The sequence below is a fragment of the Scylla paramamosain genome, chromosome 21, assembly GCF_035594125.1.
Source record: "Scylla paramamosain isolate STU-SP2022 chromosome 21, ASM3559412v1, whole genome shotgun sequence".
In the NCBI taxonomy this organism is placed as follows: Eukaryota; Metazoa; Arthropoda; class Malacostraca; order Decapoda; family Portunidae; genus Scylla; species Scylla paramamosain.
The window spans coordinates 7,510,504-7,523,389 of record NC_087171.1 but is presented as its reverse complement, the minus strand read 5'-3'; the positions used below and the strand labels follow the sequence as shown (position 1 = coordinate 7,523,389).

At 41.0% G+C, this 12,886-nt stretch overlaps 1 protein-coding gene across 12 annotated transcripts; it reads right to left on the bottom strand.

Moving 5' to 3' along the window:
• Positions 1–91: 91 nt before the first annotated feature.
• On the bottom strand, positions 92–10,160 carry LOC135110936 (probable ATP-dependent RNA helicase DDX17). 12 transcript variants are annotated; one of them, XM_064023632.1, is made up of 12 exons: positions 9,964–10,160; positions 7,602–7,847; positions 7,309–7,495; positions 5,760–5,999; positions 5,090–5,242; positions 4,753–4,925; positions 4,284–4,394; positions 3,586–3,647; positions 3,428–3,487; positions 1,520–1,756; positions 1,209–1,352; positions 92–533 (listed from the first exon to the last, which is right to left on the bottom strand). In XM_064023632.1, the coding sequence occupies exons 1-12, from the start codon at positions 9,981–9,983 to the stop codon at positions 526–528; spliced, it is 1,641 nt and encodes a 546-aa protein (XP_063879702.1). In that variant the 5' UTR covers positions 9,984–10,160; the 3' UTR covers positions 92–525. The 12 variants fall into 12 exon arrangements, with proteins under 12 accessions (XP_063879702.1, XP_063879701.1, XP_063879700.1 ...); XM_064023631.1 differs by lacking the exon at positions 4,284–4,394 and adding an exon at positions 3,942–4,052; XM_064023630.1 differs by having other exon boundaries at positions 7,602–7,859; positions 9,964–10,136.
• Positions 10,161–12,886: the final 2,726 nt, after the last annotated feature.

The following is a 12,886-nucleotide window of genomic DNA, read 5'->3' as shown; positions in this document are numbered from 1 at the left end:
TGCAAACTGCACTACCACTGCAATTCACCTTATTTCTAACCTTACAAACTGCACTATCACTACTACAATTGTTAGGAATGGAATGTCTGAATACTCAATGTTATTTTATTCAGAGGGTTACAAAGTTTATTGGTCCATACACAAAATCCTTCAAAATGATTGAAAAATAATGTCTATACAGTACAACAAAAACTAGAAAGAATTCCTTCCTACAGACAATGGAATATTTGGTTTGGGGGGCTAAAAAAAAAATAAATAAATAAAAAATAAAAAAAAAGACATGCTGACTTGACTGGCTTTTGGACAGTGAGGTTAACTAACAATGACATCGTTGGCTTAAGCAGACAGCAGTCCCGTAGACAAGGAGGAATGGCGCAGGTATCCGCACACTTATGATGGGGTGAGCCGAACTTTTCCCTACCCTTGACAACCAGGCCTGTCAAGTACTTAGTGGTAACGTGCGCAACCTCTAATCTCCTAGAAAGGGGATGGTGCAGCGGTAAGCGGTCACCTCCGGCCCGGGCTTCAGTAAGCTGTAATAGATACCAACACGTCAATAGTAAACTCAAAACTAACTACTGATCTACTGAATAGAACACCTCACTTGCCAAACATGCCATATAAATTTTTATCACTTAGAAGGCTACATCAGCATGTTGGAATGGAAAAATTCCAATTCTGTGCATACAATATACTAAGGTCACGAAATATTTTAGATACACCTATGATGAGAAACCTTGCCAAGTGAGGCCCCATCATCAGTTACAAAGGACTGAGAGGATCACTTGACACTTGTTACGGAGAAGAGTCGCCGCAGCAAGAGTTGAGGCATCCACTTGGCAAGGCCCCAGTTGGAGAGCAGGAGGCAGGAGCTTGACTAGGGCAGCCGCGGGGTCACTGCCGCGGCCAGGTCAGTGCACCAGGCATGGCCCCCATCATGCCCAGGCCACCAACAGTACCAGCTACGGAGGAAGCCTGGTTGAATATGCCCATGGCCACATTCTGGACGGGTGGACGTTGGGGGCCATTTAAGTGGCCCTGGGAAGATGCTTGGCTCATTGTGGCCTTCATTGACCCTGCACCCATGAGTGGTGGTGGCCCGCTGAGCCGTGCCTGGCCTGCATGGCCTGCACCCACCCCATTGGGCACAGCATTGCTGTTGCCTCCGCCTCTAAACTGGTTATCTCTTCCAAGCCCTTGTGACGTACCATATCCATTTCCATTGCTGTAGCCGTTCCTTGAACCACTACCACCACCACTACTACTACCACCCATGCGGCCACGATCACGATCACGATCACGTCCAAATCCTCCTCTCCTGTCGTCATCACGGCCCCTCCAGCGGTTGCGGCCTGTTGGCAAGTTGTGGACAAAAATTAATCTTCTAAAACACATTAAAATTTACCTTTACTAAAAATATATCAAACCAAACTTAAGCAGCACAGTTTGTAGGTAGTGGCTGCTTTGAATTTACTTCAATCCACAAAAATCCTCATGTATAAACAAGACTAAGCATTACCTTTGCCACCACCGCCACGTGCCATATCCATTATCTCGTAGAGTCTAGGATTTACAACTTGATTCGCTTCTTTCAGCACTTCAATCAGATCCTTGGCTTGCTTGCAGTTATCCGCCGTGAAAAATGTGTAGGCAGTCCCCGTCTTGTCTGATCGACCAGTTCGCCCAATGCGATGAACATAATCCTCAGAGCAAGATGGGTAGTCGTAGTTGATGACAAACTTCACATCATCCACATCTAGGCAGTAAAACTTATGTTATTGCTGTGTACACAAGCTTCAGAACAGCAACTGCCAAGCTTAAACCTTGGGAGACCAAAATGATAAATTTTGGAGAGTTCAAATGCTTTTAAAGCATTGAAAACAGGAAAACTTGGCAGTTCAGGCCATTTCAAAGAAAGCAGTTAAGACAGCAATAAAGAGCAAGCAAGAAAAGCAAGAAAAAATAAAACCTGGTTGTAAGTATTTGTGAAATGGCCCCATAATTCATCAATCTATCAGTGCTAATCCGCGATTCATATACATCACTAAAACAAGCCTCTTCCACAACCACCTGTGGCTTTAAAACACTCGAGCCCTCAATGGGTGCACACTCATTTCTGAACTTGAATTAGTTTGAAAACAAAAAACTTCCATTTAGAATTTTATTACTAAAGCCTAAAAATTACTGCGAGCATGCACCCCTCATGCCCCCAGCAACCACTGCTTCCCGCGAAGATACCTACGTTCAATATGTGGCAGAGCGGGAGAGGCAGCGGCAAGTGGGGGCCGGGGGTGGACCTTAAAGGACATCCATTCCCTGGGCTGAGGGCCCTGTGTTTGGGGTCAGGGCCTTTTAAAAGGCCTGTTCAGGTCCCATGAACCACAGGTCAGGGGCTTGTGTGGCTTGTCACGATGCTACAGTAGTGAATCAATTGGCCGTTCCAGGATGGGCACACCAGGTGAGACCAGCGCGGGCTGCTGCAGACCAGAGTGGGTCGGAGATGACCAACACAGGCTGCAGGCGACCGCAAGCTTTGGTCATCGTTGACCTCTGCCACCTCCTGATGGCTGAGGCAACATGACCACCTGTCTGGCACCAGTGGACGTTTGGCACCAAAGCGCATTCGTGCTCAGTGATACACGATGAGTCTCAGAGGCACCGGAGCTTAATGCAACGAAACACCCTCCGTGCATTATCTCTCTATGAGTGCCTCTGCAAAAGAGAAGACCAGACTGAATTAACAGTGGCTCCATGCAAGGGGAACTGCTTCCTTAACCTCTGGAGGCACCCACAATTACCTTTAAGGAAGGTTTTATTATATAACATTATAGTGCCTTAAACCCATCAAGAAACTACCAAACAAAAACAAAAAAAAAATAAATAAAAAAATATAAAAAAAAGCATTACGGTTTCATTACACCTATATTTCTATTGCATTACCCATATTTAGGTATACTCTTTGCCCAGGCTCAAAGATGCAAGCATGAATCAAATAGCAATGTTAACATGTCCATGAGAAATACTAATAAACTGACATTACTAGGTTAGAGGACATACCCAAATATGGTAAGTTTAAATGTATATATTGCACGGTTATTCATGATTGTGGCGTCAACACTTAGTCTGGACAATGATGCATGTTTACACCTGCATCATGACCAGACTATCACTCCAGAGTTTGAAGAAGCTGCATATAACCACTGGTGTGGAGCCTGTCTTACATCATGCAGGTGGAAAGCACTGCCACTGTCAGCCATGTGATCACCTGCAATAATGATGGCAAGCCAAAGGCTTTTCCCACTATATGAAACCACCTAATGTACAGTCTGGACTTATTCTGGTGCCCTTAGCCTTCTGAATCATATGAGACCATCACCCACTTTTTTTTTTTTTTGAGTGAAAAGGACTTAATGCTATCCATATTTACCTAAGCCGCGAGCAGCTACATCTGTGGCCACCAGGATTGGGGCCCGCCCTGATCGGAACTCTGAAAAAAGGCAATGTATATTAATGTGAACGTGCAAAATCCAAGACTTGTTGACAGGTTTCAACTTTTTAACCTTAACTTCTTGCAGCATTACTCACCACTTAAGACCCAGTCTCGTTCCTGCTGTGATTTGTCACCATGGATGCACATGGCAGGCCAGCTGAACAAAAGCATACAACAATGTAAGGTTCACAAATTACAACCATTAGAAATGTCTTCAGTATAACAACTTTTTACAACCAACATACTAAGTTTAAAGTAAAAAAAAGAAGTGCTACCTTAGGCAGACCTAAGGGACACTTTTAAGATTTACTTAAGCTTTATTCTTGGGGAAGTAGTGAATAAAATTAATACAAGCTACTCTTCCACAGGACAATGAACTCATTCTCTTCTAATCAAACTGGTCGCATGAAGCCCGAGGCACTGACACAGCATGCAGGATGCCTCATCTTACCCAGTACTCCTCAACCCCCGAGTAACATCCTCCACCTTCCTCTTCGTTTCGATAAAGATTATAGTCTTGTTAGCCTTCTCCTGCGCCATCTCATTGAGCAACTGACGCAGCCTACAGAAAACAAGGAAAGGGGGATGAAGAGGAATCTTTCCCAATAGGCAAAACAGACTTTGCTTTGTTTAGAGATACTCTAAACCTTGACTTGCTGATCAACCAGCTTTGAATCCGTTAGAGCACTCAAAACAGGCAAAGTCTGCCGTGTCCCAAAGGCCTGAGGTAGCTCCAGGTAGAAGAATGACACCTTGATCCTTAGGATCTATCATACAAGTGCATTTTCTTTACCCTTCGCGTCTCATTCGCCTAGTCAAATCGTCGACCTTTCTTTTGGTTTCAGCAAACACGATGATCTTGCTTTCCTTTTCTGCCATGATTTCTTCAAGTAGCTGCCGGAGTCTAAGGGACAATCCAAATCATAATTTGAGTTTAAAATAATTACTTGATCATGGGTGCACTGCTAAATTACTTTAAAATTACCTGATGCTTAAATTACTTTTGAAATTTTAAGTATTTGCAAACTAACATAATTACCAGCAAGTCAAGTGAGCTTATCACAAACTAGTAATGTAATCAATTAACTCTTGACTGATCTCAACCATTGTTCCCAATAGTGAGATTCTGGTGCAAATCATGGTGCAAAACAAGCCTGAAATGCCCATTACACACCATATTCTGTCTAAATTATCTCTGCAACATTAAAATACTGAACTGATATTTCCAATATACTTAGATTGTACAGTATCTTGCCACTAACTTTGTATCCTTTTCTATTTCCTGGCATACATCCACAATCTGGAGAATGTTGTGGTTTGCAGCTAAGGAAAGGGAGCCAACATTGAGCTGGATGTAGTCCTTGAGAAAGTCTTCAGCGAGATTCCTCACCTCCTTGGGCCACGTTGCAGACCACATAAGTGTCTGTCTGTCAGGCTATGAAAGAAAAACTAATCTTAAAACCTAATTTCATGAGAGTTGCATCATACAAAACACACATCAAGATTATCAGTGTATGTATATACAAGACAGCCAAAACACCCATGCAATAATTCCCTCAGAATATATCATCTTTCACACAGAACAATTTTCAAACTTACCCTAATCTGATCTACAATCTTTCTAATCTGTGGTTCAAAACCCATGTCCAACATTCGGTCAGCTTCATCCAAAACCAGGTACGTAGTGCGACGAAGGTTGGTCTTGCCAGCTTCCAGGAAGTCAATTAGTCGACCTGGAGTGGCAATGCAGATCTGGGGAAGAGAAGGCAGAATGAGAGAGAGAGAGAGAGAGAGAGAGAGAGAGAGAGAGAGAGAGAGAGAGAGAGAGAGAGAGAGAGAGAGAGAGAGAGAGAGAGAGAGAGAGAGAGAGAGATTGTTTCTTCCTACTTTCAAAGAAATTTCCCCTGGAAGTATTTCCTACAATACTACTCCAATCATTTAAGTCTTTTCTGATAAAGTTCTTGAATAAACATCACTTTTTTTCCATCTTTCATCTTCCCAGAATATATTTAAAACTCTTCATATTCCCTTTTTATGTGAAGAATATCTTTCTCATTAATAACTATTTCCAACACATGGGTAGGGTCCCTTCTAAACTCTTCATCCTTTTCATACCACTTACAGATATGATCACTTCATTTTAAATCTCTCCACACCACAATTCCATAACTCCAAAATTCCTGTTTTCATACCTCTGCAATGATTCTCTACACAGAACATTAACATAATGAATACCTGCATATTACAATACTAAATATAGCACACATACCTCAACTCCTCTCTCAAGGTCACGAATCTGGGGTCCCTTGGGTGCACCACCAAACACACAGGTGGAGCGGATCTTAGAGGAGGCACCATAGTCTTGTGCTACTGTCAAGATCTGCTGTGCTAATTCCCTAGTGGGAGCCAATATCAGAGCAATGGGACCATCTCCACGCTCTAAGTATGGCTGGTGGTTGATGTGTACAATGGCAGGCAGAATGTAACCCAATGTTTTCCCTGAGCCAGTCTGTAACAAGATTTTATTAAATGTAACAAAATCTAACCAGCATACATTATTGTAATGATACTGAATATAACAACTGCTTTACATAAGATTACCACCTAACATCAACTATCCATGGCATGCACAATTTAGGCTGTACGACATTTCATATTGACAAGAACATGCTATGGTACCCCACAGAATTACAATACTATATACATTATAACCAGATGGCTTCCACTTCATTGTAGTTAGACTGACATAAGTGAAACTCAGAAGTTATTGAAACATTACCAATATTTCTTTTTATATTCCACAAACATGGAGTATATATAGTACTTAAAAAAGAACCCAGGTAAACTGAAAGCTTGGTAACCAATGAAGTATGAACTTGGTGGAAAATGGACAGCATAGTGAGTACACCTTTAGGATGTGAATAATGCAAAGGGAATAAGCATGAAGGTATGATAAAATATGCAAACTTAACATATGAGAAGTGTAGAATGCAAGCAAATCCAGGATCTCAGTAGCTAATATGAATAACCCAAAATACCACTTATGTCTTGTTAGGTTAAAGAAAAATGGGAAGTGATTGAATTCACATGCAGCATCCTGAGGGGCATTAGGAAGGAAGAAGACAGTTAACCAAGGCTATGAGGAGTATATGAATAAAAAATATGTACATGTAAAAAGAAAATGGGAGTGGTAATGAGCAGAAGACAGGGGTAACAGCTTATGACATGACTAGAGCATGCAAAGATAAGAATACATAGAGACTTCTATTGTGACCATCAAAGTGATGTTACTTATACATTTGATAAGATAAACTGAACAAGCTCTATCAAGGTAATGATACAACAGAGTAGCTTATTTTACCCAACAGTCATCTGGTTACACAAATATTTTGAACTTGTAATAATACTAAGTGTTGGTGCTATTAGCAGTGGCAACAACTTGTTACTACTGATAGTAGCCCAATAACAGAACAAGCGCTCATATGCCTCTGCAACTCCAAAAATTTCAAAGGAATTCAAAGCTTTGCACAAATCCAGACTTAAGACTAGAAACTTGGGTTTATTTAGACCATATGTTTTCTTGTAATCTGTTAAGGAATCTATCAACAGTCAAATGTTGCAAAGAGACTTCTTAGATATAAGGACAAAGTAAAAGACAAAACAGTGGGAAGTCAAAACAGGTTACTCTACTTCTGGCTATGACTATATGAGCCATTGTAATACACCAAAACAACATTGTATCTATCAAGACCAAAAATACAGATATTAGTGAAACCTCAGGCATTACTTCTTTAAAAACACAAGGAGAGGTTACTTACCTGTGCAATGCCTACAAAGTCTCTGCCTTGGAGAGAGATGGGCCAACCCTGACCCTGAATAGGAGTGGGCTGCTCGTATCCCTGCCTTCGGATCTCTGCCATGACATAGTCCGGAAAGTTGTAGTCACTAAAATACTGGATGGGGTTGGGAATATTTCTTCCACGCAGAGTGATCTCCTTGTCAGTTCTGTACAGATAAATGTAATATGTCAAATAAGGGCCGAGGCTCATTAAGTTTATACTTTACATGTTGCAGCCACTAGACCTTGAGGAGGTAAAATCAAGTGCCTTGCCTGTATTTTTCCACCTCATAAGGTGACCGATTGAGAACAGTTGGAGTGGGCTGGTAGAAGTTCTTCTCAAAGGGGGTGAGCTTGGTCAGGTCCCATCTCGGCTTACGCAGGCGTTCACCAGGTTGTCTCCCCTTCAGTGATGGCCGCCCACCTCCCCCAGAGCCCCAGCCTCCTCGGGAGCCCCAATCATCCCTATCACGTCGTCGATCGCGGTCACGGGAACGAGAACGAGAACGGGACCGAGACCTAAAAGGGGATCTAAGGATTAACTAATTATTGATGAGCCTGAAAGTGAAGTCATTAGCATAACTTACACAAGAAACTTGAGAGCTTGCAACATTGTCAGGCCATGAATGACAGACTCACCAGTCCAAAAAATGAACAATTGCTATGAATTTGGAAAAGCAACCAATAGGCCCATATTGGCCTTGAAATCAAATAGTGCTACTGAATATCCATGTCCTTACAGCCAAATTGACCAAGAAAATATGGAATTTGGAGATCTAGGATACAAAACAAACCTACACAACCATTTCAAACTACATATTAATGATGCACCCTTGTCACACCAGCCTCCCTGCACCTGCTCAATCACTAATGCAATCCTGTGCTCATCACTTGATACAATCATGGATACACAAGGACAAACTTCTGCCATTAAACAATTACTGCAGGTTGTTCAAGCTATCATTGATAGCATCTACCAATTAGAGTATTCTAAACTCTAAAAAATTCAAAAACTTTTTTCTTACAAAATATCAAATGTTTCCTTAATGCCATAATATATTTAAATTTATAAAACAATATCATTTCTTCTAAGATATAAATATCTGTTCAAGTAACTAGGCAGGGCAGTGTGACCAGGGAAGGAAGCTGAACAACTATAGGCTATGACCCATTTGTTATGCAACAATTAAATTGTCACCATTTTGAATAACTAAATTGACTACATGGGGAAAAAAAACCATGTAGCTTTTGATTCTATTCCAACCAAATATGCAACACTAACAAATGATATTATAGAGAAGTTCGCCTTTTACCTCAAATACATTGGTTTATATATTTGCAATCAACCAGAAATTTGCAATAACGTGTTTTATCATTAAAATGAAATATGGGGGTAGGAAAAATATTACCTAATTTCCTAACCATAAACATCCATCTAAACATGTATACGTATGACAAGTTCCAGTTTTTAAAAGTACTTCCAACAAACTAAAATGAGATACTTTCCCTACAAATGTGCGGGGTGCGGCGAACAAATGAAGAGTTGCCCGACTCCCGCACATCCAATACAAACCACGGCTAGCTGTACTACAACAAGAAAATAACATTAAGAAAACACGTTTCAAGGGCAGAGGAAAAAAGATTATCACCCAAAACGTATTCTATTCCATCTGGCGTGATGTTTCCGCCCCCTTAACCCCATCCCCCCTTCCCTATCATAAACCGTGGCCCTGCGTCAACCTCGAGTCTAAAATTTACCTCACAAACACCTATACAACATTCCTCTACGTAAACAACTACGTCTACGAGAGAGCTAGAACATTTGCCTAAACCGTCGGCAGATCCGATGATAGAGCATTGCGAAGGTCACAAAAATGAAGCTCACTTTATCAAACCACGTTTCATTCCTTGAATGAAGAGTAATTTCTATGAGAGAGAGAGAGAGAGAGAGAGAGAGAGAGAGAGAGAGAGAGAGAGAGAGAGAGAGAGAGAGAGAGAGAGAGAGAGAGAGAGAGAAACTTCATACTACCTATATTCTCCCATTAGTAACGAAATACGGGGCGAGAGCAGCACAAATGAGATTAACCTAAGTGGGACGAGTGTGATGTTTACCACGCTTACTTATAGGGTATAGTTAAATATAACCATTTCTGCGCCATTCCAGATGACGTACCATGCGTATACCAAAATTTAAAAGGCCCTCTTGACACATTTCATCCACCTGGTCCTGTCTACACAACGTGCACAACCAAAAGACTATACCAAACCGCACATGACGCGACAGCGTGATACAAACCCAAGCTGAGAGGCAACAAGAAATGCAGTAAGAGGAAATCATTACTACGTTTTTAATAATCTGTAACCAGTTTCACAAAATGGCGACAATGGGGGAGAATTTCGCCTGCTCCTTCACTCTTCTTAATCGCTTAACATCTGAGCAAAGAGACTTCTTACATCCTCAAACATTCGTCGATCAAATCATCAAATCCCTCAAATACAACACCATGGGTAGAACATCGTGCACAAAGACACACAGGGACCAGAACATGGAGTGAAAGCATAAAATCGATGAGGACAAATTTCACTCCCGCCATGTCGAAGAAAACCCTCACACAAAACGGCGATTATTACTCACCTGCGACTTCTGTAGGACATAGTGTTGTTGTTTTTCACACTATAGGTTCACGTTTTTAATAAATTAATAACGAATGCTCTTCCTTTGTGAATTTTAAGGTGTTACAGGAGGAAAGACTGGCGCCGCGGGGACCTGCAACCGCTGAGTCTCGCCGCTACCACAGGAAGAGGCCCCGGACCTGCCCGCTCGCCTGCTCCTCTCCTCCAGCTGCCACATTCTCCGTATTTATTTAACCCCACAGACATGCCTAACTACACTTTAATCGCTTCGCGCATAAATCAAATCCTCTTTAAGATCTTTATTATATCTATTTTAATAGTTTTGTTGATGTTTTACTATACAGTTTGGGTTTGTTTTCTGGATGATGGTAACTCACTCATCCCTCTCGGTTTTGCATGTTCTTTTATATTATGTTTTTTGTTTGTTTATAGTACATATATAATGACATTATTTGGCTATTTTGGGTCAGTGGATATCTTAGCTAAGAGGTTTTAGGGTTTTAATAGATAATTTCTTGTCAAGCTTCAGTAATTGAATTGCTAGCTCTATATATGGCAACTGCACTACTTTGAAGAAATGACTACCTAGAAGCGATTTTGTAACCAGGACTTTCAGAAAAGTACTTTAAGAATGGATTGTTCAGTGTGATTCAACCATCTCTACGTTCAAATATAAATCATATATAGTACAATAAGGAAGGTATGTTTAAAATGAACTGCAGAAAAACAGCTGTTTTGTTTATGCCTTACTTTATAAGAATGTTCACACGCTACTGACTTTGGCTTCAGTGTTCATATAATCATGTGTATTTGTGTTTTACTTTACTTAAACGTACAAAAATGCAGCTTTTTGTAAGAATTGTTGATTAAATGTTATATGCATTTAATAATTACCTCTTATTTAATATTTCCTGACATAACATAGGATCAAATTTGACGTCAAGACTCAGTCCATACCAGAACAGACTATTATGTAACTACTAGACGGAGCTACTCTTGAAATAATAATAATAATAATAATAATAATTAATTAATTAATTTAATAAAGTAAATTAAAACGTGTAATTATCTCATAATAGATAATGCACAATGATAATCCCAGCAGAGAGTTCGCATACACAGACCCACGCAGAAATATTAAAAAGCAGGTCAGCCGTGTACGCCGTGTTCACTGGCCATAACAAGCCTCTCGGCTCTCTCCACCTCCCTAAGTTACGCCATCTCCTCTTCACTGGGCACGGACCTTTGTACCTTAACCAGCATTTTCTATTATATAACAGCTGAAACATGCTCTATATTTCTGTGGGCTGAACTGAATTAATACTAATCCGCGTTTAGAGCATGGGAAGCATGGTAATTTGCTAAATACCTATTCGTTATTACATCCACCACGACTAATCCTTGCGTGCGTCACCTTCCCAGAAATAAGAATGTGCCACGTGGCGTTTCCTCTCCCAACCCGTCCCACGTATAACCTCATAACTGCGTCGCACTTATGGAAGAGGGCCGACAGATCACTTCACAGATCACTACGCAGATCTTGGACAGATGAAAGTATTACTTGATGGACAGGATCTGTTTTCACTGGCTCCAGCAAACTTTTGTGGAAATTTGACGGGTTTCATTTACTTATTTAATTATTTTATTCTGATAATCTCATATAAAGATTCTGCATCATCAGTGGGTAAAACATTATGAGAGCTTTTGACAGAAGTGACGGAAATTCAACGCATTTAGGAATGCAAGTAGGAAATAACAAGGAAAAAATAGGAAAAAAAAACCGAATTATTGATATCTGAGTGATCCATCCACTCTTCTACGTACTGTACATATAATGACCACAAAGCAAAGTTTCACTTCATTATAATAAGGGCATATTTGCATTTAAAACTATGAAAAAACGTTGCGAGAGCCAACACAGCCGTCTGGCACTGCTGCATGTTGATGACGCCAGTGCAAGAGCAGTAGCGGTGGCAGCACACGTACACAGCTTTCCCTTGGCTTTTCCCCGGCCCTTGTGGCCTGCGGCGTGTGACGTGAAAGCGGCGTTCACTCTTACGTAAAACTTGTCGGTATCTGCCAACCTCTCTCTCTCTCTCTCTCTCTCTCTCTCTCTCTCTCTCTCTCTCTCTCTCAATACACATATATCAAAGGCAGTTTGATTTTACTACACAATCAGTTACTTAAGAGAGAGAGAGTACCCACACACACGAACGTCAATAACAGTCATCATCGTAAAGTTATTTTGGACAGCACCCAGTCACCTCAGAAAGAAACATTGGAAAGATATTAAGACTTGTGTTCATAGCAAAACCCCAATATTTATGCCTGTCCTCTTAGCAACAACCGGTACTCAGTTACTGGTTGGGCTAAGTGACCTCCATATGTCTCACAGCTATATAGCAACTTTTACAGCAGCTGTCACTTTACGGCTACCCGCATGCAGATTCACTGTGTATAAGACACCGCAGGTTTTTCCTCCGCCCACAGCAAATCTCAAAGGTGTTCATACAGCAGAGGGATTTATATTAAGTGGGAACACTGCGAAAACATATTCCCAGACTAGGAATACCGATTCATCACCCTGATAGCGCTGAATGCTACATAGATGAACCTAACCAGTTATGCTCGGTGCCAGTCGCCACTCGCCTAAACAAACCCAACCTCTTCCAAGAACTAAATCAATGCTGCTCTTGTAAATTCCTATCACTACTTAGTGCGGAGGAAATATGGAGAAGAGGTTCCTTGTTTAGTATTATCCTTGGATGGAATGTAGAAGAAAGAAGAAAAGAAGTAAGGAAGAAAATACAAATCAGTGGAATTATATCAAATATCTGAGACAAATTGTGGTCTCTCTCTCTCTCTCTCTCTCTCTCTCTCTCTCTCTCTCTCTCTCTCTCTCTCTCTCTGTGTGTGTGTGTGTG